The sequence below is a fragment of the Dendrobates tinctorius genome, unplaced genomic scaffold (genome assembly GCF_039654945.1).
Source record: "Dendrobates tinctorius isolate UK_male_01 unplaced genomic scaffold, ASM3965494v1 ptg000022l, whole genome shotgun sequence".
NCBI classification, from domain to species: Eukaryota; Metazoa; Chordata; class Amphibia; order Anura; family Dendrobatidae; genus Dendrobates; species Dendrobates tinctorius.
In genome coordinates, this window is record NW_027361690.1 from 39,485,970 (window position 1) to 39,511,794 (window position 25,825).

Genomic DNA, 25,825 nt, shown 5'->3' on the forward strand with positions numbered 1-25,825 from the left:
TGACGTTGATCGCGGCTGCCGGAAGTACAACTCCACGCTCAGCTTCCTGTCATATTTTCCGGCATACAGGGGAATCATGGCAGCAGAAGGGGACGTAGAGCTGGAGCTAGAGACTGAGGAGAACTGCAGCGAGCGGCCGACGGACAAACACCGAAAGCATGACAGCGGGGCGGCCGACCTGGAGAGAGTCACTGACTATGCGGAGGAGAAGGAGATCCAGAGCTCCAACCTGGAGACGGTGAGAGGCTGGGAGGGGAAGGGTCCTTGGGCTGAGCCGGGGGGACCAGCACTCGCCGTCCTGAGCTGTGCACGTGTGATGGAACCACAGGGCGCAGCAGGCTGTGGCCTCACGGGCTCCATAGTGAGCAGCGCTGGGGGGGGGGCACAGCATTACTGACATTACAAACAGCCTACCCACAGCAACCAATCACAGCCCAGCTTCCATTTCTAGAGAGCAGAATAAGAGGTGAAAACTTTGCTGTGATTGGCTGCTGTGAGCGTTTCTTTAAGGCAGTTTCTTGGAGGGGTCCTCCTCCTCCAAAGATTATTGCTGCAATGTTTCAGAAAGGCAAAAAGCCCCTTAGTCTCTACTTACACTCTGGGGTCCAGCGCTGCCTCTCACCTTTTTCTTTTCTTTGATCTGCAGAAACAGTGACATCACACTAATAGCACTGCAGTCAGTCACTGGGGTCAGTGGCCCTGCTGATATAGATGGCGTGGGTCATTGATTGCAGTGATTGGCTTCAGCAGTCTTGTGTGCTATAGTTGTGACATCACTTCTGCAGCCTTCCACAAAGACCGGAGTGACTCTGGAGTGGAGGAAGGCGAGTATAAGGCCGGGGTCACATGACCATAGATTATCTCATCCAAGAGAATCGGGTGTATTATACTAATGACACTCTGATCATAGTGTGATCTGACTGTTGGATGAAATGATGGAGACCAAAACCTCTCAGCTGTGTCAGTGTGCGGAGATCGGACTGCTGTAAGATGTCATCCGAGTGTGGTCCCATGTCTTCCACCCACTCATTGTCTTATATGGCAGAGTACGTTCCGAATATCGGATCAAACTCGGTCATATCAGCTTGGTCTGTGGATTAAAAAAAAAGTGTTTGTCCCTCTTAGAATCAAGGAAGTATCATTTCTCCTTGCGGATGATACTTCTTGGATATCGGTCAGATGCCTCTCTCACAGCCAAACCAGATCTCACACTTTGCACTGACGAGGGGCAGTACCCCGAAACACAGAGTCTGCAAATTGAGATTCTGGTTTGGCTTTTATCCTAAGTCATGTAACAAGGCTCGTTAAAGGGTCAGCATTGACTTTTAGGATTGCTACTTCCAATAGGTGGCACTAGAGTTCTAGTCCTCTTCCTCTCTGAAGAGACAATTTGCATAATTCCCCTTAGAATAACATTGGTCTGAGCATAAACAATTTTACATGAAACTGCAGGGCCATGAATGGGGTTAAAAAATAATCCTAGACAAACCCTTTAACTTTACACTTATGGAGCTACTGCATCTCTCTGACAATACTCGGGGGGGGGTAATAGGCCAGTACAATTGTAAGGGGTACAAAAGCCACAGCTGTAAAATCCACAGCACTTGGCAGCTATAGCATAGATGGAAACACTACGCATGTCACAGCCGCTCGATGATTTTTGTTCCTGATTTTCTCTGCAGCTCATGTGTGACATTTCATTGACAACTTTTACCATCTCTAACATTTACTAGATCAGCTGTGGCATTGGCAGGTTTGTTATGCCCCTGGATGTTAGATCAGAGACGGTCTGTACTTGTTTGTACGTGCCTTATGACATCCCATCCTGCTCCAACCGACTACGAGAAGTAAGCCGCTCCGGTGTAACTTTGGTCTGATTGTATTTTGTCCTTTAGGCCATGTCAGTGATTGGAGACAGGCGGTCAAGGGAGCAGAAAGCCAAACAAGAACGGTGAGATCACCACTGTTTTTTCCGTCACGACAGCCATTATTCTGATGTGTCCCCTGTACATGTTACATCATGTACAAGTGTAAGGAAACTGTGCGATTATATTGTGCATGATGAAATAATGACAAGATACTGTAGAATAAAATCTTCTGAGTTTTGTCAGCCGTGTAACCGCACTCATGCATGTTGCCTGCAGAGTTTCTATTTTCTTACCCTCAGTGTAGATTTTTCACCCCTAAATGAGATTGAATTGCAGTCAACCTGTCAGCAGATTTTTAGACCGAAAAGTATTGTGATTACAGTAAAGTACCTGTACTGATGATCACTTCCATACCCTCATATTATATGTCCATATGTTCATTGTCTCAAAATCCTTTGGTGAATTCTTATTTAAATCAGCTCGTAAGTGCAATGTGCTTGGCCTGTACATTCAGCTGCCGCCCTCTCACCTCCTGGCAGTGATTGACAGGTCTCTCTTCTGTGACCTCTTTTCCCAGCCGACATCTTGTGTATGCCATATCCAGGGGCGGCGCATGCACGGTAACGTCCTGGTGTCTTTGACCTAGTCATCTGCACTCCCTGGGAATGACCGCACCTTCACGAGATGTCAGTCTTTGTGACGTGCTTCCTCGCATCAGATCTGGGCCAGGTGCCATAGTTTCCGGGGATGGCGCATGTGTAAATGGATGGTCCAGCTTTTGCAATGTCATTGGGACATTACTGTGCATGCTCCACCTCAAGGGATCTGGGGCGCCGATGGATTATGAAATAACGGCCTTAACAAGCGAAACAAAATAATGTTTCATTAATGAAGTTCTGTATGTTTTTCCATATGTTTTTTATTTATTGATTATATTATTCATTTTTTTTTTTTTTTTTTTTTTTTTTTTTAAATTTTACTCATGTATATGTTCGTTACAATGTGTCAGGTCATGGTTCTGGTTAATATGCTGTCATTTGATCTTTCAGAATCTTTCACCCAGTCATCTGACATCAGGGAATTAAGTGATTGGCTTTTGCACACTAAAGATTTCCTGTTGCCACATGAGGTTTAGCTTTGACAAAGATCTGTTTTTAGATCGAAACGTGTTGCTATTACCTCTCTATCCTTTTTATCCACACTATTCATTTTAAAATGGATCAATAAACTGAATGTTTTAAAGGAGCTGGAACGTCATCCCCCTTCTTTTCTGCTTGTGCTCTATGTCTCGCCCAGGCGAAGTTCCATGCACCTGTGTGGTTGTCGGTGAGCTGGCTGTGGCTTGCAGCTTTTTCCTTCATTTATGAAATAATGTAAACATGGACTTACAATATCAAGGTATGGATGTAATTGTCATTACAATCGATCATGAGGAAAAATCCAGCTCCAGATATCCTGTAAAAATGAATTTATTAATAAATCTTTAAAAAGTTATACACAATCAGCATATAATGTCATAAGCCCCCAGAGGGGAGGAATATTGTATTGTTGCAGATGCGTTTCAAACCTTGTGGTTCTTAACATTGCAATGATTAAGAAACGCATCTGCAACAATACAATATTCCTCCCCTCTGGGGGCTGGTGACATTATATGCTGATTGTGTATAATTTTTTAAAGATTTATTAATAAATGTGTTTTTACGGGATACCTGGAGCTGGATTTTTCCTCATGATCAACTGGTATTCCTGCTGCACCGCTGAACTCTGTGTCCCGGATCCCTGTCTACACGTGGGTGAGCTGACAATTTCCGCTTTTCTTTAATCATCATTACAGGTACTTTACTGTGATGACATTACTTTGGAGTCGAACAACCTGCTGACCGTTTCCCTTTAATTCTGCTGTATGTAAATTTTCTGTGGATTCACATTGTAGAAATCACCAGCTCTTTGTGTGTGGGGGGTGAAATTAGTTGAATGAATTCACATGATTACATAGATAAAGGGGCTTTCATGTTTGAAAATCTAATACAGCAAGATAAACAACTTATGTAAGTCATTTAACCCCTTATTGACTGCTGACGGGATAGTACGTCAGCGGTCAGTATCCCCTGCTTTGAGGTGGGCTCTGGCGGTGAGCCCACCTCAAAGCCGCGACATGTCAGCTGCTTTAAACAGCTGATATGTGCCTGCTATAGGTGCGGGCGGAATCGCGATCCGCCCGCACCTATTAACTAGTTAAATCCCACTGTTAAACGCTGACAGCGGGCATTTAACTAGAACTTTCTGCGTCCAGCCGGAAATGAGGGCATCGCTGACCCCGTCACGTGATCGGGGGGTCAGTGACACGTTGCCATGACAACAAGAGGTCTCCTCGAGACCTCTATGGTTGTTGCTGGCAGATTGCTATGAGCGCCACCCTGTGGTCGGCGCTCAGAGCAATGCTGTAAATCTACTTCATATAGGCGATCTAGCATTGCCTCTATGTTGCAGAGCCGATCAAGTATGGCATGCTTCTAGCCTCCATAAGAGGCTATTGAAGCATACAAAAAAAAAAAAAAGTGTTTAACAATTAAATAAAAATAAAAAAAACATGTTTAAATCACTCCCCCTTCACCCCAATCAAAATAAAACAATAAAAAAAATCACACATTTGGTATCGCCACGTTGAGAATCGCCCGATCTATCAATAAAAAAAATCTTGATCACTAAACAGCGTAGCGAGATGAAATATCAAAACGCCAGAATTACGTTTTTCGGTCACCGCGACATTGCATTAAAATGCAATAACGGGCTATCAAAAAAAAAAAAAAGGATCTGCACAAAAGTGGTATCATTAAAAGCATCATGTCGAAATGTGAAAAGTAAGCCCTCACCCAACCCCAGATCACGAAAATTGGAGACGCTACGGGTCTCGGAAAATGGTGTTTTTTTTTTGTTTTTTTTAAGCGAACTTTGGAATTTTTTTTCCACCACTTATATAAAAGAGAACATAGACATATTTGGATTCTATAAACTCTTAATGACCTGGAAAATCATAATGCCAGGTCAGTTTTAGCATTTAGTGAACCTAGCAAAAAAGCCAAACAAAAAACAAGTGTGGGACTGCATTTTTTTGCAATATTACCACACTTGGAATTTTTTTCCTTTTTCGGATACATGACCTGGTAAAACTAATGGTGTCGTTCAAAAGTACAACTTGTCCTGCAAAAAATTAAGCCGTTATGGCTCTGGGAAGAAGGGGAGGGAAAAACACAAAACCGAAAAAAAGCTCCAGTCATTAAGGGGTTAAAAACCCTGATCTGAGGATATCCAGTCCCAGCATCTTGACTTCCGGCTTGTACACAGCACAGGTAAGATTTTCCTGTGTATACTAGTGATGAGCGAACGTGCTCAGATAAGGTGTTTTCTGACCATGCTCATATGCTAACTGTGTGACTTCAGCGTGCTCGAATAAGATGTTTGAGTCCCCGAGGCTGCATTTCTCACTGCTGTTAGACAACTGCATCGCATGCAGGGATTGTCCAACAAACAGGCTATCCATGCATGGAGTCCGGCTGTCGAACAGCCGCGAGATATGCAGCGTCGAGGACTCAAACATCTTATTCGAGCACGCTGAAGTCACACGGTTAGCATATGAGCGTGGTCAGATAATGCCTTATCCGAGCACGTACGCTCATCACTTGTGTCTACACATGGCCACTGCTATGGTCAGGCTGACTGACTCATTTCTTTAGCTAATCTAGCCTTCTTCCCATCTATGCTATGCAGTGATCATGACAGAAAGGGGCTGGCTTAGCTTTTGAAAGCACATGCAGGCAGTAGATTTGCTGGGATCGTCATTGATATTAATATATTGGGACACTTAAGTTGTATATCTTGATATTTTTTTTTTAACTAGTCAAGTTCTTTTAAAGGGATTTTTCTATAATAGTGAATGATGAAATAGCCTCAAGATGAGGACCTCCATGATTTATACTATGAAGTGATTACAGTGCTAGCTTAGCAATTGGCTTTTTTTCTGTAAGGGCTCAGCAAGGTATAGCTTATGCTTAAATAAGCCTACAATAAAAAAAACTTAGTATCAATAGTGTAGGTATACTATATTATGTGGTCTCTGTATTATTGTAACATGCTTGTCCCAGTCTGAATGTCGTTTCCCCCCCCCCCCCCCCCTTTTTTTTTTGTGGTTAAATGAGAAATTGTGATACATAACCAAAGCCGTTATTTCTGGCCTATTGGTATAATGTGCTGTCAGGATGGAGGCTAATCTTATGTTGGGTAAATTGATAAAACAAATGCTTTTTTTGTTTCAGAGAAAAAGAATTAGCAAAAGTTACCATCAAGAAGGAAGATGTGGAGCTTATTGTGAGTATGAATTAATGTTTGGCAATACCTCCAAAGATGTGGAGTTTAACGACGTTTTCTTGGCCTGATATACAGTTGTGGCCAAAAGTATTGACACCCCTGCAATTTTGTCAGATTATACTCAGTTTCTTCCTGAAAATGATTGCAAACACAAACTCTTTGGTATTATTATCTTCATTTAATTTGTCTTAAATGAAAAAGAGTTGTCCTAAAGCCAAATTGGATATAATTCCACACCAAACATAAAAAAGAGGGTGGACAAAAGTATTGGCACTGTTCAAAAAAATCATGTGATGCTTCTCTAATTTGTGTAATTAACAGCACCTCTAACTTACCTGTGGCACCTAACAGGTGTTGGCAATAACTAAATCACACTTGCAGCCAGCTGACATGGATTAAAGTTGACTCAACCTCTGTCCTGTGTCCTTGTGTGTACCACATTGAGCATGGAGAAAAGAAAGAAGAAGACCAAAGATCTGTCTGAGGACTTGAGAAAACAAATTGTGAGGAAGCATGAGCAATCTCAAGGCTACAAGTCCATCTCCAAAGACCTGAATGTTGCTGTGTCTACCGTGCGCAGTGTCATCAAGAAGTTTAAAGCCCATGGCACTTTGGTTAACCTCCCTAGATGTGGACGGAAAAGAAAAATTGACGAGATTTCAACGCAAGATTGTGTGCATCTTGGATAAAGAACCTCGACTAAAATCCAAACAAGTTCAAGCTGCCCTGCAGTCCGAGGGTACAACAGTGTCAACCCGTACTATCCGTCGGCGTCTGAATGAAAAGGGACTGTATGGTAGGAGACCCAGGAAGACCCCACTTCTTACCCCAAGACATAAAAAAGCCAGGCTGGAGTTTGCCAAAACTTACCTGAAAAAGCCTAAAACGTTTTGGAAGAATGTTCTCTGGTCAGATGAGACAAAAGTAGAGCTTTTTGGGCAAAGGCATCAACATAGAGTTTACAGGGGAAAAAAAGAGGCATTCAAAGAAAAGAACACGGTCCCTACAGTCAAACATGGAGGAGGTTTCCTGATGTTTTGGGGTTGCTTTGCTGCCTCTGGCACTGGACTGCTTGACAGTGTGCATGGCATTATGAAGTCTGAAGACTACCAACAAATTTAGCAGCATAATGTAGGGACCAGTGTGAGAAAGCTGGGTCTCCCTCAGAGGTCATGGGTCTTCCAGCAGGACAATGACCCAAAACACTTCAAAAAGCACTAGAAAATGGTTTGAGAGAAAGCACTGGAGACTTCTAAGGTGGCCAGCAATGCGTCCAGACCTGAATCCCATAGAGCACCTGTGGAGAGATTTAAAAATGGCAGTTTGGAGAAGGCACCCTTCTAATATCAGGGACCTGGAGCAGTTTGCCAAAGAAGAATGGTCTAAAATTCCAGCAGAGCATTGTAAGAAACTCATTGATGGTTACCGGAAGCGGTTAGTCGCAGTTATTTTGGCTAAAGGTTGTGTAACCAAGTATTAGGCTGAGGGTGCCAATACTTATGTCTAGCCCATTTTTGGATTTTTGTGTGAAATGATCAATGTTTTGCTTCATTCTCTTTTGCGTTTTTTCATTTAAGACAAATTAAATGAAGATAATACCAAAGAATTTGTGATTGCAATCATTTTCAGGAAGAAACTGAGTATTATCTGACAATTGCAGGGGTGTCAATACTTTTGGCCACAACTGTATTGACGACGACTCCTCCCCAGGGCAAGTCATTAGTTTGAGTTCGGTGGAGGTCCAGCAATCCTACCGATCATCTGATACCTGCTTCTGCCGAACACCACAGCTTTGCACGTTTAGTGCTGAAGTTTATCTCCCATTCACTTGATAAAAATATTTTTTTAATACTAACTTTTTGCAAGTGTAAGGCTATGTGCACACGTAGCAGAAAATTTCTGCTTAACCCCTTTCCTTCATTGGACGTAATATTCCGTCCATGTGCCCTGGGCCCTAATTACCATGGACGGAATATTACGTCATAGCGATAAGAGGCTCCCACGTGGTGAGCGCCGCTTATCGCGGCCGGGTGTCAGCTAATTATCATAGCTGACACCCGGCACAATGTGTCAGGGGCAGTCACGGACTTCCCCCGACACGTTAACCCCTTGTACACCGCGATCAAACACAATCGCGGTGTACCGGGGGTTAAAGGGAAGCATCGGCAGGGAGGGGGCTCCCTCCGTGCTTCCCTGAGCCCCCCACGGCAGCGCAATGTGCAGCGCTGCTGCTGGGGGCTCCTTTCCTGCAGGTCTCCGGATCCAATATGGCGACGGGGACCTCCGGGGGCCTGCAGGAAGCTGGCTTCCTCACTGCCCGCAGAGCGCAGTCATGAGGAAGCCTGCAGCACTGCCTGTGACAGATCGCTGATCTGTCACAGCGATCTGTGATGTGACAGATCAGCGATCTGTCACATGACAGTTATGTCCCCCCTGGGACATTGTAATAAAGTAAAAAAAAAAAAAAAAAAAAGTGTAAAAATTTTTAAAAAATTGCTAAATTAAAAAAAAAAATATTCCCCAATAAATTCATTTTTTGGAAATAAAAAAAAAGCAATAAAAGTACACATTTGGTATCGCCGCGTCCGTAACGACCCGCCCTATAAAACTGTCCCATTAGTTAACCCCTTAAGCGAACCTCTTAAAAAATGAAGCAAAAAATGATTTATTATCATACCGGTGAACAAAAAGTGCAATAACGCGCGATCAAAAAGATGCATATAAATATCCATGGTACCGCTGAAAACGTCATCTTGTCCCGCAAAAAACGAGCCATCACACAGCATCAGCGAAAAAATAAAAGTTATAGCTTGCAGAATAAAGCGATGCAAAAATAATTTTTTTATATAAAATTGTTTTCATTGCATAAAAGCGCCAAAACATAAAAAAGCCACATAAATGAGGTATCGCTGTAACCGTACTGACCCGAAGAAGAAAAGCGCTTTATCAATTTTATCGCACGCGGAACGGCGTAAACACACTCCCCCAAAGAAATTCATGAAACTCTGGTTTTTGTAAATTCTGCGGCCCAAAAAATTAAATAAAAAGCGATCAAAAAATGTCACATGGCCGAACATGGTACCAATAAAAACGTCAACTCGTCCCGCAAAAAATAAGACCTCACATGACTCAGTGGGTCAAAATATGGAAAAATTATAGCTCTCAATATGTGGTGATGCAAAAATTATTTTTACAATAAAAAGCGTCTTTTAGCGTGACAGCTGCCAAATATAAAAACCGCCATAAATAGTAAATCAACCCCCCCTGTTATCAACCCCTTAGTTAGGGAAAAATAATAAAATTAAAAAATGTATTTATTTCCATTTTCCCATTAGGGTTAGAGTTAGGGGTGTGTTGGGGTTAGGGTTGGAGTTAGAATTGGGGGGTTTCCACTATTTGCGCACATCAGGTGCTCTCCAAACGCAACATGGCGTCTGATCTCAATTCCAGCCAATTCTGCGTTGAAAGAGTCAAATGGTGCTCCTTCCCTTCCAAGCTCTACCATGCACCCAAACAGTGTTTTACACCCTCATATGGGGTATCAGCCTACTCGGGACAGATTGCAAAACAACTTTTGGGGTCCAATTTCTCCTGCTGCCCTTAGGAAAATAAAAAATTGGGGGCAAAAATATCATTTTTGTGGGGAAAAAAAATGATTTTTTTATTTTCAAGCCTGGGCGTTATAAACTTCTGTGAAACCCTTGTGGGTTCAAAGTTCTCACCACACATCTAGATAAGTTCCTTGGGGGGTCTAGTTTCCAAAATGGTGTCATTTGTGGGGGGTTTCCACTGTTTTGGTACATCAGGGGCTTTCCAAATGCGACATGGTGTCCGATCTCAATTCCAGCCAAAAAAAGTCAAATGGCACTGCTTCCCTTCCGAGCTCTGCCATGCGCCCAAATAGTCGTTTACACCCACATATGGGGTATCAGCATACTCAGGACAAATTGCACAATAACTTTTAGGGTCCTGTTACCCTTGGGGAAAATAAAAATTGGGGTGAAAAGATCATTTTGTGGAAAAAATTTTATTTTTTATTTGTACCGCTGTACGTTATAAACTTCTGTGAAGCCCTTGTGGGTTCAAAGTTCTCACCACATATCTAGATAAGTTCCTTGGGGGGGGTCTAGTTTCCAAAATGGGGTCACTTGTGGGGGATTTCCACTGTTTAGGTACATCAGGGGCTCTCCAAACGTGACATGGCGTCCGATCTGAATTCCAGCCAATTTTGCATTGTAAAAGTCAAACGGTGCTCCTTCCCTTCTGAGCTCTGCCATGCGCCGAAACAGTGGTTCCCCCCACATATCAGGTATCGGAGTACTCAGGACAAATTGCACAATAACTTTTGCAGTCCAATTTCTCCTGTTACCCTTGGTAAAATAAAAAAAATTGAACCTGAAGTATTTTTTTTGTGAAAAAAAGTTAATGTTCATTTTTTTTTTTTTTAAATATTCAAAAAATTTTATTTTTACGGACCACATCACATTTGAAGTCACTTTGAAGGGTCTATATGATAGAAAATACCCAAAAGTGACACCATTCTAAAAACTGCACCCCTCAAGGTGTTCAAAACCACATTCAAGAAGTTTATTAACCGTTTAGGTACTTCAAAAGAATTGAAGGAATGTGGAAGGAAAAAATGAACATTTAACTTTTTTCCCAAAAATGTTTATTTGGACACAATTTTTTTTATTTTGTCAAGGGTATCAGGAGAAAATGAACCACAATATTTGTTGTGCAATTTCTCCTGAGTACACCGATACCCCATGTGTGGAGGAAAACCAATCTTTAGGCACATGGCAGTGCTCAGAAGGGAAGGAGCATCATTTGAGATTTTGAATGTCAAATTGGCTGGAATCGAGATCGGACGCCATGTCGCGTTTGGAGAGCCCCTGATGTACCTAAACAGTGGAAACCCCCCACAGGTGACCCCATTTTGCAAACTAGACCCCCCCAAGGAACTTATCTAAGTGTGTGTTGAGCACTTTGAACCCCCAAGGGCTTCACAGAAGGTTATAACATAGAGCCGTAAAATTAAAAATATTTTTTCCACAAAAGTGATCTTCTATGAGCTATAATTTTTCCATATTTCGGCCGACAGAGTCATGTGCAGGCTTGACTTTTGCGTTTTTTATTGGTACCATTTTCGGACACAACGTTTTTTGATCGCTTTCTATTCTTATTTTTCTGTTCATTTTTTAATGAACAAAAACCAGCAATTTAGGAATGCATTTTTTTTCCCCCCTCCGTTCCGCATGTGGTAAAATTAGTATGGCAGCTTTATTCTTCGGGTCACTACAATCACAGCAATACCTCATTTATATCTTTTTTTATGTTTTGGTGTTTTTTACACAATAAAAACTTTTATAGAAAAAATATTTTTGCATCACTTTATTCTGCGAGCTATAACTTTATTTTTTTGCTGATGATGCTGTATGGCGGCTCGTTTTTTGCGGGACAGGATGACGTTTTCAGCGGTACCATGTTTATTTATATTCGTCTTTCTGATCGCGTGTTGTCGCACTTTTTCCAAGCGGTATGATACTACATGGAAAAAGTATAATTTCCTACTCTTTTGTGTTTTTTTTTTTTTTTTTTTTCCTTTTCACTGCATTCACTGAACGGGTTAACTAGGGTGACACTTTTATGGATGGGATTTTTACGGACGTGGCAATACCAAACGTGTATTTTTTTTTTTTTTACATAATGTGTAATTTTTAGGGGAGTTTTTATATTTTTCTATTTTTCTATTTTTTTTTTACACTTTTTAAAAAAAATGTTTTTGTTTTTTTACCTTGTCCCTTTATGGGACGTTCGCTTTCACTTTACGTATAATACATTACAATGCTCCAGCATTATACCAATGCTGAGAGCTGCTGACACCATGCTGTGAGCATGATCTCACTAGCTCTCCGTAGGTAAATGACCCAGAGGTTGTCATGACACCTCCGGGTCATCATGGCACAGGTCGGGCCCCGCGATTACATGGCAGGGACGCCGACCTGAGGCAGAGGGAGCCCCCTACCCTCTGCCTCCCCCTCTGAACGCTGCGATCACGCTCGATCGCAGCAGTGAGGGGGTTAACAGCCAGGGGCGTTGGGGGCTCCGCTCCTAGCTGTCAGTGCAGGACGCTCAGCCACTGCAGCGCTGGGCTTCTACACTGATCAGGCAAGGATCAATGCTGCTGATCAATGCTGTGTTTGGTCTGTCAGATTGACCGACCAATCACAGCGCTGTGGGTGCAGGGACCAAGTGCAAGGGTCCCTGCCCCCCTTGCTGTGCCTCTCAGCTGTCATAGCCAGCTGTCGGCACTGAACTGAAACTGCGTGTTTACACGCAGTGACAGTTCAAAGGCAGGACGTGCAGAGTCCGTCATGGTGCTGAAAGTTACCTCTTGCCATGACGGACTGTGCACGTCCATAGACATTAAGGGGTTAAGTCGTTTTTACCAGTTTCTGGGCTTAAAACTCACAAACAAAATATTGCAATATTTTTGCGCAACTCGGAAGTTGTTGAATAATGTTGTGACTTTTGGTGGTTCGACACTTAGTCCCGGGCAGCCCTGCCAAAGTGGGTGCAGATGGGGTGGGAAGGTTGTGTTGAAGCTCATCCTTCATTATTTGCACGTGGCTTAAATTACTCCATAAGTATACACCACCTAGTTGGAGGCACACAGCAATAGTAATATGATGTACCTATTAATGAATTGTGAGCATCTTTGTAAAAATACCAATGTTTTTTATTACCGGATAAATAATACAAAAAATTAAGATTGTTGAATACAATAAAGTAGAAGAGAGAGAGGTAGAATAACATAAAAACACATATTCCCCATTGGGAGCCCCATAAGGCCTCTTTCACACATCAGGTTTTCGCCGTCAGGCGCGATCCGGCGCTTTTGACAGAAACCGGATCCGGCGAAATGCAATGCCGGATCCGGTTTCCCCCCCATTGACTTGCATTTGCGCCGGATGGCCATGCGTTTCATCCGGTTTTCGCCGGATCCGGCAATGTGTCGCGATCCGGCATCTGGAAAAAACGGCTACTGTAACGTTTTTTGTCTCCGGCGAAAAAGCCGGACACGCCGGATCCGGCGCGTCCGGCTTTTTCACACAATGAAAGCCTATGAGCGCCGCAATGCGCCTGATCCGGCGAAAGCCGGATCCGGTGGCCGGATCCGTTTTTTTTTGGTCTGAGCATGCTCAGTAGCTCTGCCCACAAGACATATATAAAAGCAAGACAGTGGGACCCACAGCCACACCCAACATGCCACCCAAGAAAGCAACCAAGCGCAGCAGGAGACCACTGCAGCACCATCAGCCCAAATGGAGCAGCAAATGGAACATGCTGAGGAGGGGAGTCCAGCAGCAGATGAGAGACGGTAATTATCAAATCCCCCATTCCTCTAAACTAGGGCTATTGAATATCAAGATATTCATTGGCCCTTTGTTTCTCTTTATTCAACAGCCGCCCAATAGATGCAGCAGCAGCAATGGCAGCAGCTGGAACACCACCCACAGCCATGGAGTCTGGCCACCAGGAAGACAGCACATCATCTTCTGGGAGCCCTCCCTTGCATCGTCAGCGTTTGACGGTAAGTTTTTATTTCCAAAATCCATCATCTCTGTAATATATGTCTATTCATTGCCTTTTATTTCAAAACAGGATTCACATGATGAAGAGGAGCTCCCAGAAGAAGAAGGAAGGGGTGGACAGACACTTGGAGTGGGCTCACAATTGGTAAGTTTTTTGCATCAAACGCAGAAACACAACATCACACTACACACAACACATAGAAAACAATGTTCTGCAGACCACACACAGCAAACAAATGCCTACATCCAAAGACATAACATTTTTTGTTTTCTTCTCTAGTCTTCCCAATCTGGTGCTCGGCCAAGAGGTCCTCGCAGTGCCTCCCAGGGTCGTCGGCGACAGCAACGCGGCGGTCACCAGCGTGTAAGTATAAATATTTTTGCTTTGTTTTTTTGCACTTTTTATTTCATTTCTTTTGTGGAGGCTAATTATGTTATTTTTGTCTTTTTCTTTAACAGCCTTCACAGCGTGCTCCCGACTCTGACGGTGAGGATGGAGGACTCGATGTGGACCACCTCATCGATCTCGTCAGAGAAAGGGAGCCGCTCTGGAATATGGCTGACTGCCGCCACGCTGACCTTATCGTTACCCGACGACTCTGGGAGGAAATCTGTTCGCTCCTTGTGGGCCGCTGGGAGGACCTCGATGTTCGGGCCCAGATTAAAGAGCGTAAGTATATACAGTACCGGTTGCTTGATGTAAACCAGTGTTTCCCGAACTCCAGTCCTCGTGGTCCCCACGGATCATGTGTTCAGGATTTCTATTTACTATGGAAATCCTGAAAACATGACCCCTGGGGACCATGAGGACTGGAGTTTGTGAAACACTGATGTTGTATACTAACCACTCCTTTCTCGTTTCAGGGAACAGAATTGTGAATCGGTGGCGGTCTGTGAGGGATCGTTTCAAGAAGGAGTTCAATAAAGAGATGCGGGCCCCGAGTGGATCTGGAGGACGCAGGAGCAAGTACAAGTACGCACAAGCCCTGTCGTTCCTCCGGGAAACAATGGTCACTAGAAGGTAAATATTACACACCACATGTGAAAAAAAATGTTAGATGTAACTTTTTTTTTTTCAGCCAGGGCCATACCATGTCAGTATTTTAATTGTTTTTTTTCTCTTTATTCCACAGCACGGTGAGCAGCACTCGGGAGCCTGCACGATTGGACCCTTCTGAGGCGATCCCTGAGGAGACCGGCACCGAGGGACACTTCGACCGCCCCGGTACATCTGCACTTTCCCAGCCTTCCCACACATTCGACCCATCTGTCCCATCCACCAGCACAGGAGCATCGTGGCCGCCTACATTACATGAAGCTGCTGGTGAGGAGATCGCTTTCCCTTTACCCCACCCTTCTGCCCCTGCCACCTCTAGTACACCTGCGGGTACTGGGCGGCAGCGGCAGAGGGGTCAGGAAAAGAGTTATGCGCCAGAGTTCTTGCATCTGAATGCATCTTTCCAGAACTGTCTAAAAGTCTTGTCAGAGCAAGTCTCCGCAGGCTTTCAGCAGATCAACTCCAGCATTCTGGAGGTGAAGACACTTCTGCAAACCATGCATTCAGAAGCAAGATCTTCGCCAAACCACACCTTTTTCAGGTCTGTTGTGGAGCGCATGGCAACACTATCTCCTACCCAGCAGATGCATGTAATGCATTCGTGCCACGGTGCTCTACAGCAGGTTACCTCCCAACCTCCACCTCCCACCACTGTAGTTCCTCCACCTGCACCCCCTCCAGCCACTTTCCATCCTCCCCCTCCTATTACACCTGCACCCCCTCCAGCCACTTTCCATCCTCCCCCTCCTATTACATACCAGCAACCTCACCAGTACCAGCAACCTCACCAGTACCAGCAACCTTCCCAGTACCAGACATCTCCCCACTTCCAGCAACCTGCCCCGTACCAAACTCCTTCCCCGTGCCAAACTCCTTCCCCGTGCCAAACTCCTTCCCCGTGCCAAACTCCTTCCCCGTGCCAAACTCCTTCCCCGTGCCAAACTCCTTCCCCGTGCCAAACTCCTTCCCCGTGCCAAACTCCTTCCCCGTGCCACTTTCCATCAACATCATCTGCTCCTACAGTCCCTGCCCAACCCTCCACTCCACCGCCCACCACCTCTTCTGCCTCCCACATGTCCACCCATTCTGTAGCTTTTTCCACACCATCACCTCTAACTGTTCCTTCCCCACCACGATCCCAGTCCTCTCTCCACACTCCCATTGTCGAAGTGTCCCGCAGCCCCTCCAGCAGTATTTCCACCCCACACTACACCGAGTTATAATGTTTTTTTTGTAATAAAAATGCCCATTTGGTTGGTTTCAAACCTTTATTAAAAAAGTTTTTTTAACTTTAAAAACAGTTTACACAAAAAAAAATATTTTAAATAAAAGTTAAATTATTGTTTACACTGGTTGTCTGTCATTTCTTTCTGCGGCGAAATATGTTTAAAAAAAAAGGTTAAATACAGGGTATTTAAAAGGTAAAAAGGTATTCAAAACCAGGTATATAACTGTGGGTAAATTTTAGCTTTTTGCCACAGTTGTGTTCCTGGTTGTGTTTGAAGCAAAGTATTTCACCTGAAAAGTTGTGTTTATTGTTGGTGATTTCCTAACAATGTACACAACTTTTGTTAAAAGGTGAAATACTTTGCATAAAACACAACCAGGTACACACCTGTGGCCTAAAGCTAAAAATAGTAAGACCATGACAAGATAGCCAACTTTGGTTGGCAAAGGTATATACTGTTGGTCCAGAAGGTACACAAGTTTGGTTAGGGCACAAATCTTTCACACTCTGTCATCCCAGTGTACTCTGCCTTGAGGTGACATAAAGTATAGTGCAAAATTGTCCCTCATTACTGAAACCGTCACAGAACTTCTAGTGGTAATATTTACAATGACAACATCCATCTTCGCCAGTAACTTGCTTTTCTCTCCAACCTGCACTTTCTCCTCTACAACCTGTCAAAGAAGGGCTGTAGGAACATGCTATATATAGTTTTCCAGTAGCCAATCCCGTTCGGAAGGCCACAAGGGTCAATTTTAAAAACCAGATCCGGCGTAATCCGTCGAAAAACGGATAGAAAAACGGATGAGACGGATCCGGTTTTGTCTGTCAAGAACAAGACGGATCCGGCAGAAAACCGGATCCGGCACATCAGGTTTTACAAAACATTTGCCGGATCCGGCATTCCGGCATGACGCCGGATCGCGCCTGACGCCGAAAACCTGATGTGTGAAAGTAGCCTAAGTGGCTGTGTGTCAAGCAGCAGCAGCAAATAATGTTCTAGAATGGATAAAATCTCAATATAGAAGGAATATCTACCTATATTGTATTAGTAAGTGCGGCCACCATTAGTGCACGACAATGAAATATAAGAGGGGTGTCAACAAATAATATTGTTTGCATATATTTCTAAAGAGATTTAACCATGTTGCATCAGACATGGATGACAATATAGAAAACAACACTCAAAAATACCTTTTTATACGCTTTGCTCCATAAGTGGGGTAAAAGCTTCTCTGTGCGTTTCACCCTCTAGATTGGTGGCTTCATCAAGAGGCATCCTTGTGGGTTCTGTCTGTGTTATGGAGCCTTAGATCCTCCTATTCTACCTCTGTAATTTTACATTCTCTTCAATGGTCTACATTTCTCGTTCGCCTTATTGGGGGACACAGAGACCTTGGGTGTATGCTGCTGCCACTAGGAGGCTGACACTATGCACAAAAAAAGGTTAGCTCCTCCTCCGCAGTGTACACCCCACCGACCGGCAGAGAATTCCTCAGTTTAGCTTAGTGTCAGTAGGAGGTGGACACGGGTCTTTCATTAGACCCATATCTACCTCGTCGTGCGTCGTTCCTTTTCAGGTTCTACGGAGGGATACAGAGTGAAAAGTCACATCTGTACTCCCACATGGAGTCTGCAAGTACGGCGTGTACTGCCACCCCGTATCCTTGAAGTTCTCCGCGGCAGGACCAGCCAGACGGACGCCGACACCAAGACGTGCCAGCGACTCCAGGGGTCCTTGTCGCCAGTCTCCCTCCCACTCGCCTACCAGAGCCTGTCGGTTGGATGAGACGCAAGACTTCTTCAGACAGGTAACGGATCGTGGATGGGTGAGTATTTATTTACCTGGCTGCCCATTCCCGACGGTCGCCTCTTCAATGGTCACAGGGGAACCCCGGTTGTAGGCGCTGCGGTCGCTCGCAGTCGCCACAAGGCTATAGGCAGCTCAATTTTGCTGGGCATCCCCCCCTTCCCTCCCCCCTTTCTGGGGACAGGGAGCACAGGGTTTTTTCCCATTGGGAGCGGCTTGCGACTGCGGCGTCCCACTTTTTCGGACCTCCGCGCCGACCCCCTGCTGACAGGCGGCCGCCGCAACTAATTTAGGCCCCGGCTTCAGTTCGGGCCTACCGCTGCGTCGCGGCCACGCCCCCCGCCCCTTTCTTCTAAGCGGGCTTCTCTCCCGCTCTTCCCAGACCCTCCCACCGCCTGTCCTTCACCTGCCCAGCCTGTTATTGGCTAGAGGGCGGTGAATTGTTAACCCTGCGTGGTGCTCCGCCCTCCCTCCTCTCCTGAACGCGCGCTTTTTCTCAGGAAGGCGCCATTTTCCCAGCCTGTTAGCCGGGCACCAGCTCCTCACTGGATACCATGTCCAGCTGGTTTTTTCAGGAGGTCTGTCGGCCGGATTTCGCTCTGACCTGCATCCACTGACAGGTCGCAGAGCATCGCTTCTGGGGACACCGGACCGTGAGTAGCTCTGCACTGCAGACTGACCCTTCTCCGCCCTCTGTCCCCCAACCTTCCGGCATTACCTCAGCTTTTCACTATGTCTAACTCTAAGTCTGATCGTACCCGCTCTACCGCCCCCCCCTGCACTTTAGTCAAGTACTTTGCATGTTCTTCGTGCAATCGCAAACTTCCCTTAGGCCAGTCCACTCCCCTCTGCCTGGATTGTAGCAATCCAATTCAGCCTGACGCCGTCCAGGAGCCATCTGCGGCCCCAGGTGAGAGTGAGCCCCCCATGCCTGGCTGGGCCTCCTCGCTATCTCAATCAGTGGCAGACCTCACCAGGGTGTCTCAGTCCCTGGTGGCCGTTCTTGATAAGTTGCCCCTGGACTCTTCAGCAGGGCCAAGCAGGTCCCAAATTGTTCCATCTGAATCAGCCAGCTGTAGTCGCAAAAGACCCAGGCAAGATTCCCAGCCGGAATCCTCTCCTAGTCCCATCTCACCGCATAGCCCTTCTCACCAGCCTCCCTCTCGGGCCTCGTCTCCCGAGTCAGGGGAAGCGCTTTCGGACAAGTCATCTGAGGGGATTTTAGAGCTGGATTCAGACCAGGATGCAAGCATGAAGGTCACAGTGCAGGACCTCATTGCTGCGATCCATCATACCTTCGATATTGCTGACTCCCCTGCGAAATCCTCAGATCAGGAGGTTTCGTTCAGACGGGCAGAAACTCCCTCCAGGGTTTTTCCTTTCCATTCCGAGTTTGGGAAAATTTTTACCAAGGAAAGAGAGGATCGGACCAGACGCTTTCAAAGAGGAAAACGTCTCGGCATACTCTACCCATTTGCTAAGGAGCTCACGGACAACTGGTCGGCCTCTCCCTCGGTCGATCCGCCCGTGTCCAGGCTATCCAATAACACGGTTCTCCTGCTTTCAGGCGTGGCGTCCCTAAAGGATTCTAATGACAGGATTATAGAATCCCTGGCGAAGTCTGCCTTTGAAGCGGCTTCAGCGGCGGTGTGTCCAATCTTTGCTTCATCCTGGGCAGCAAAGGCCATAGCCACGTGGGCAGATGACCTTCGTCAGGGCATCTTAGATAAGGCGCAACCGGAGCATTTGGCCGATCTCGCCAATCAGATCTCCCATGCTGGGGACTATCTTCTCTCCGCTTCCTTGGATGCTGCATCCTGTGCAGTTCAGGCGTCAAGCAACGTTGTTGCAATTCGACGTACAATTTGGCTAAAGGCATGGCAAGCGGACTTGTCTTCTAAGAAGTCCCTCACTAACCTGCCTTTTCAGGGGGTGCGCCTCTTTGGGTCCCAATTGGACCAGATTATTAAGGACGCCACCGGAGGCACGAGTTCACTCCTCCCTCAGTCTAAGCCTCGCAGACCCCCACTAAGGCGTCAGTTTCGACCCTTTCGGACTTGCCGCCGTTTCAATACGGCGGACAACTCCTCCAGCCAACAGAGACCGTAGGCTCGCCAGGAGAGAAAGAAAGTTTCCTTCAGACCCACTCCTTCCTGGCGACCCCACTCCTCCCAGGGCAGACCGCCCAGATCTAGATCTGGACGGTCTACTTCAGCATGACTATCATCGGGCACGCGAGGTCCTTTCCAATTGGGAGGTCGACTTCTTTCCTTCAGGGACGTTTGGCTGGCCGCCGTGGAGGACGCCTGGGTCAGGGAGGTCGTATCCTCAGGATACAAGATAGAGTTCGTCTCTCTCCCACGGGATCGTTTCTTCGAATCCCGGCCTCCAAAGGATCCAGCCTTGATCCCGGGGTTCTCTACGGCTATCGCCGCTCTCCTCAGTTCCGGGGTGATTGTGCCCGTTCCCGAATCGGAGCGCTTCACAGGGTTCTACTCGAACCTGTTTGTAGTGCCGAAAAAAGGCGGCGCAGTTCGACCCATCTTGGATCTCAAGCTGCTCAACAAGAGGGTCCGCCTTCGCCACTTCCGCATGGAGTCGCTTCGCTCGGTCATCGCCTCCATGGAGGAGCAGGAATTCATGTGCTCAATAGACATCCAAGATGCCTATTTACATGTTCCAATTTTCTCCGGACATCAGAAGTTCCTGCGCTATGCGATTCGACAGCACCACTACCAGTTTGTCGCACTGCCCTTCGGTCTTGCCACCGCTCCCAGAGTCTTCACGAAGATCATGGCTGCGTTGATGGCTTTGTTGAGAGTCAGAGGCCTCGTTCTTTTCCCGTACCTAGACGATATTCTGATCAAGGCTCCCTCATTCCAACAGGCTCACCAAAGTTTGTCAATCGTCCTGGACACTCTTTCCAATTTCGGGTGGATCGTCAACAGGAAAAAGTCCTGTCTGGTTCCTACCCAACGCCTGGTCTTTCTAGGTCTTCTGTTCGACACTCGTCGGTCAAGGGTCTTTCTCCCACAAGAAAAGATTCTCTCTCTGCAGCAGGAAGTACGATCGCTGCAGACCTCGCGATTCCCATCCCTCCGTACAGCCATGAGGGTCCTGGGAAAGATGGTGGCGGCGATAGAGGCAGTTCCCTTTGCCCAATTTCACGCCAGGCCTCTCCAGCAGGCCATTCTGTCGAAGTGGAACAGGTCGCCTCGGTCCCTGGATCGCCCTGTCCATCTTTCTTACCGGATCAAGCGGTCTCTCAACTGGTGGTTGTCGTCACCTCTCGTTCTATCGGGTCGATCCTTCCTTCCCATTCACTGGCAGATAGTAACCACAGATGCCAGTCTCCTCGGTTGGGGTGCTGTGTTCCGCAACCACACTGTTCAGGGTCGATGGTCGGATCGGGAATCAGCGCTGCCGATCAACGTTCTGGAGATTCGAGCGATCCATCTTGCTCTGGTCCACTGGGAAAGGCTCCTCAAGGGACTGCCGGTACGGATTCAGACAGACAACGCCACAGCGGTGGCATATGTCAACCGCCAAGGGGGAACACGGAGTGTCTCAGCCCTGGCGGAGGTGTCCAAGATTCTTTGTTGGGCGGAGATTTCCGTTCCGACAATTTCCGCGGTTCACATTCCCGGCGTAGACAACTGGGCCGCCGATTTTCTCAGCCGCGAGGGTCTCGCGGCGGGAGAATGGTCCCTACATCCGGAAGTGTTTCATCTGCTCTGCCTTTGGTGGGGAACCCCGGATGTAGACCTCATGGCGTCTCGCCTCAACAGGAAAGTCCCACAATTCGTGTCCAGGTCTCGGGACCCTCTGGCAGTGGGCGCCGACGCCCTGGCCGTTCCTTGGTCCCAGTTCGAGCTTCCCTACCTGTTCCCTCCTCTGCCTCTTCTTCCCAAGCTGTTGAAGAAGATCAAGGCAGAAGGACTTCCGGTCATTCTCATCGCCCCGAATTGGCCCAGAAGGTCTTGGTTCGCGGACATTGTCAACCTTCTCGCGGACGCCCCCTGGAAGCTTCCAGGCAGAACAGATCTGCTGTCTCAGGGTCCGATTTGCCACCCCAATTCTCGGCCGCTCAATTTAACGGCGTTGCTGTTGAGACCGAGGTTCTGAAACGAGCAGGATTTTCCGACCACGTAATTCAGACCATGATCCGAGCCAGAAAGCCATCATCTTCCAAGATTTACTACCGTACTTGGAAGGCCTATTTCACTTGGTGTGAGACCAATGACGTCGCGCCCATGTCCTTTTCACTCCCTTCAGTCCTAGCGTTTCTTCAGGCAGGATTGGATGCGGGGCTTGCCCTCAGTTCCCTGAAGGGTCAAGTTTCGGCGCTGTCCATTCTGTTTCAGAAAACGTTGGCTTCTCGTCCTCAGGTTAAGACCTTTCTTCAGGGCGTGGCTCACACGGTCCCGCCGTACCGGGCGCCCGTGGATCCATGGGATCTTAATCTGGTTCTTGAGGTTCTGCAAGGTCCGCCCTTTGAACCCCTCAGGGATATTTCCCTTTCTCTCCTTTCTTGGAAGGTAGCATTTCTGGTGGCCATCACCTCCGTCCGGCGCGTGTCGGAATTGGCAGCTCTTTCGTGCCGCTCTCCCTTTCTGGTTCTCCACCAGGATAAGGTAGTTCTGCGGCCTCCGCCCTCGTTCCTTCCGAAGGTGGTGTCCTCGTTCCACCTCAACGAGGATATCGTGCTACCGTCCTTTTGTCCGAATCCAACTCATCCCCGAGAGCGGTCCTTGAACAAGCTGGACCTGGTTAGGGCGGTAAGAGTCTATCTGTCTAGGACGACTTCCTTGCGAAAGACAGAGTCTCTTTTCATTATCCCTGATGGAGCGCGGAAAGCTCACTCGGCGTCAAAGGCCACCATTGCTCGCTGGATCAGATCGGCTATCCTGGAAGCCTACCGTGTTAAGCGTCGCGGAGCCCCTCCGGGTATCAGGGCCCACTCTACTCGGGCAGTGGGTGCCTCCTGGGCGGTGCGCCACAGAGCTTCCGCACTGCAGCTTTGCAAAGCTGCAACATGGTCATCGGTTCACACGTTTGTGAAATTCTACAGAGTCCACACCTACGCTTCGGCGGACGCCAGCCTAGGTAGACGGATTCTGCAGGCCGCGGTGGTGAGTCCGCTGGCCTGATGGAAGTTTGTTTCCCACCCCAGGGACTGCTTTGGGACGTCCCAAGGTCTCTGTGTCCACCAATAAGGCAAACGAGAAAACAGGATTTTTGGGTTGCTTACCGTAAAATCTGTTTCTCGGAGCCTTCATTGGGGGACACAGCACCCTCCCATGTTTTATAGCTCCTGTTCTTACTTTGGTTGAATGGTTACAGTTGAGTTGTTTATGTTGTCAACCTATTCTGTTACTTCTACTGCTTTCTCACTAACAGGAATTCTCTGCCGGTCGGTGGGGTGTACACTGCGGAGGAGGAGCTAACCTTTTTTGTGCATAGTGTCAGCCTCCTAGTGGCAGCAGCATACACCCAAGGTCTCTGTGTCCCCCAATGAAGGCTCCGAGAAACAGATTTTACGGTAAGCAACCCAAAAATCCTGTTTTTCCCTGTGCTAGTAATAGACTTGTATTCAATGTTTTTGAGGTGGCTGCTCTAACATTCTTTGAGGTTTTTATTGGTTTCCAGGGCACCTTTTAGTTAGGACTGGCATACAGAACACAATAATCAAGAAACGGCGCTCCACACATTGGTGAAAAAAGAACTCACATTTAATCCGCCTTCTGGGCTTGATAAAGATCATTGCGATCCAAACGTTGCCACAGAAGGCGCTCCTTGATGGGTATGACGAACCTACAGTATATATCCATTTGTATATCGAGGTGCTGTGAACCAGCATATTTTTTATATGGCATAAAAGAACAGTCTTAACTAATCGGGCCTTACATTTTTCCTGATTTTGTACTTTTGTTTCTTATATTGTACATTTATTGTTTGTCCCTAACCTGCTGCTTTAGGGATTAGTCTGAAATACATTTTAAACCTCCATGAAGGTACTAAGCAGTCTGCATTTTATTTTCACTGACGAAGTAAATTAAGACATGGTAATTCCATTATCTTATATGTCCAAAAATAGCAGCCCCTTTACCCTTTCTAAACATGTGATTTACTGGTATGTTTTGAAGCAAGAGCAGAATCTGGCTGTGTTATTCAGCCATCATCTGCCTCTATCAGCTGTGTCTGGAGTTTAGTTCTGCCTGCGGCTGTTAACTTGCTACTGTTCTCTGAGAGCAGCATTTACAGAGCACGGCCTGGACGTGTGCTGGCCCAAGTGCCCATCGCCCTACACCAGCTTCTCCACCCACACAATGCGATTGTGGGGTGCCGTAAATGGCAACCAGGGGTCTGCTGACGACACCCATGCCATCGTGACCGAACTAGAATAACAAGTTGTTGGCTGGCGTTCATAGGAGACAAAGATTTTTGCTATACACTGCAATACTGTGGTATTCCAGTATATATTATAGGCGATCAGATGATCGCAGGTTCAGATCCCTTAAGGGGGACTAAAAAAATGAAGTAAATTAAGTTTTTAAAAATGTAACCCATCTAAAATAACTAAAAAATAAACATACATGGTATCTCTAAGTTGGTAAGTCAGTCTATCAAAACATAAAATTAGGTAACCTTATGAGTAAATGGCGTAATGAGAAAAAAATCTACATGACATGCCAGAATTGCGTGTCGTTTTTCAGTTATAGACCATTTTTATTTTTGCCATTAAAAGTAATAAACAATAAAGTAATTGAATCTACCCCAAAATTGTATCAATAAAAACATCAGCTCGGTGCAGATTTTGAATTTCTGAATTTTTTTTTTTTTTTTTTTTTTTTTTGCCACATACAAATTTTGAATTGCCGTAATTATACTAACCTGAAGAATCATGTTGCCAGGTCATTTTTCTCGATGAGTGAATACTGTAAAAACTAAAAATAGCAGCATTTTTTTTTTTTTTTCACAATTTCAACACACTTGGAATTTTTTTTCCAATTTTTCTAGTACATTGTCATTCAAAACTACATCTCGGCCTGCAAAAAAACAAACCCTAATGTTGCTATGTGGATGGGAAAATAGTTATGGCTCCTGGGAGAAGGGTAGTGGGGGGAAAAAAAACATAAATGCTAAAAATGTCATAAAATTTGGTTATGAAGGAAGTTAGTGATATTATCATTTAGATAAATTTGATGTAAACTATAATCAATTTGGAAAAAATGTTAAATACCTGTGAATAATCACTTTAGAAAAGTTTTCTGACCTCCTAAAATAAACAAAAAATTTCATGCACCGCTTTGTGTAATGAATTATCATCCTCAGGGGTAAAGTGTGTTGTCAGGACGGGGTGTTCTTGTATTAACGCTTTCTCTTATTTCAGATGCATGAAATGGAGATTCCCCGGTCGGTAGCAGAACGAAGTTTGCGAGAACACATGGGAAATGTGGTAGAAGCGCTCATTGCTCTCACTAACTGAACCTCCAGTGCCAAGAAACTTCTACTGATGGTTTCCATATCTTGCAGGAAAATCTTTGACTAGAGGAACAGGAAACCAGTAAATATGGACTGTTCATTAGGACAACAGTGTTTGTGGAATAAAAGTCTCCTTGTGGTTCTACACCAGCTGCACTGTAGTTGGTGTCCTTGGAAAGTTTTGGTTCCATGGAACTAAATATTTCCATGTGCCATGTCTTGTCATTTGCCTCAACCGATAGATTTGACCCTGAGTTATCGTACATGATCACTATGAATGAAACAATCTTGTTCTAGAACAAAAATAAACTTAATTGGCAGAGTTTAACTTTTCCCTAATTTCCATAATATTTTATTATGCTGAAAACTAGCCCAGTTTAGACTGCGTTATGTGAAATAAAGTTGTTTTAATACTTA

The 25,825-nt window shown here is 45.9% G+C and overlaps 2 protein-coding genes across 3 annotated transcripts in view; one reads left to right on the forward strand and one right to left on the reverse strand.

The window, feature by feature from the left end:
- Positions 1 to 704, reverse strand: part of SERINC4 (serine incorporator 4) — a 114,288-nt gene extending 113,584 nt beyond the window's left edge. For both annotated transcript variants that reach the window (XM_073568613.1, XM_073568612.1), the window contains exon 1: positions 596 to 704. The gene's annotated coding sequence lies outside the window, so the exon portion shown is untranslated. The remainder of the gene's footprint in view (positions 1 to 595) is intronic.
- HYPK (huntingtin interacting protein K) lies at positions 1 to 25,825 on the forward strand. Its single transcript, XM_073568615.1, has 4 exons — positions 1 to 238; positions 1,896 to 1,951; positions 6,182 to 6,233; positions 25,317 to 25,825. The coding sequence occupies exons 1-4, from the start codon at positions 77 to 79 to the stop codon at positions 25,410 to 25,412; spliced, it is 366 nt and encodes a 121-aa protein (XP_073424716.1). The 5' UTR covers positions 1 to 76; the 3' UTR covers positions 25,413 to 25,825.

Coding starts and splice junctions, on each gene's coding strand:
- HYPK (XM_073568615.1), top strand. CDS start 77: ATGGCAGCAGAAGGGGACGTAGAGCTGGAGCTAGAGACTGAGGAGAAC. Junction 1,952..6,181: donor CAGAAAGCCAAACAAGAACG/GTGAGATCACCA, acceptor TTTTTGTTTCAG/AGAAAAAGAATTAGCAAAAG. Junction 6,234..25,316: donor AGGAAGATGTGGAGCTTATT/GTGAGTATGAAT, acceptor CTCTTATTTCAG/ATGCATGAAATGGAGATTCC.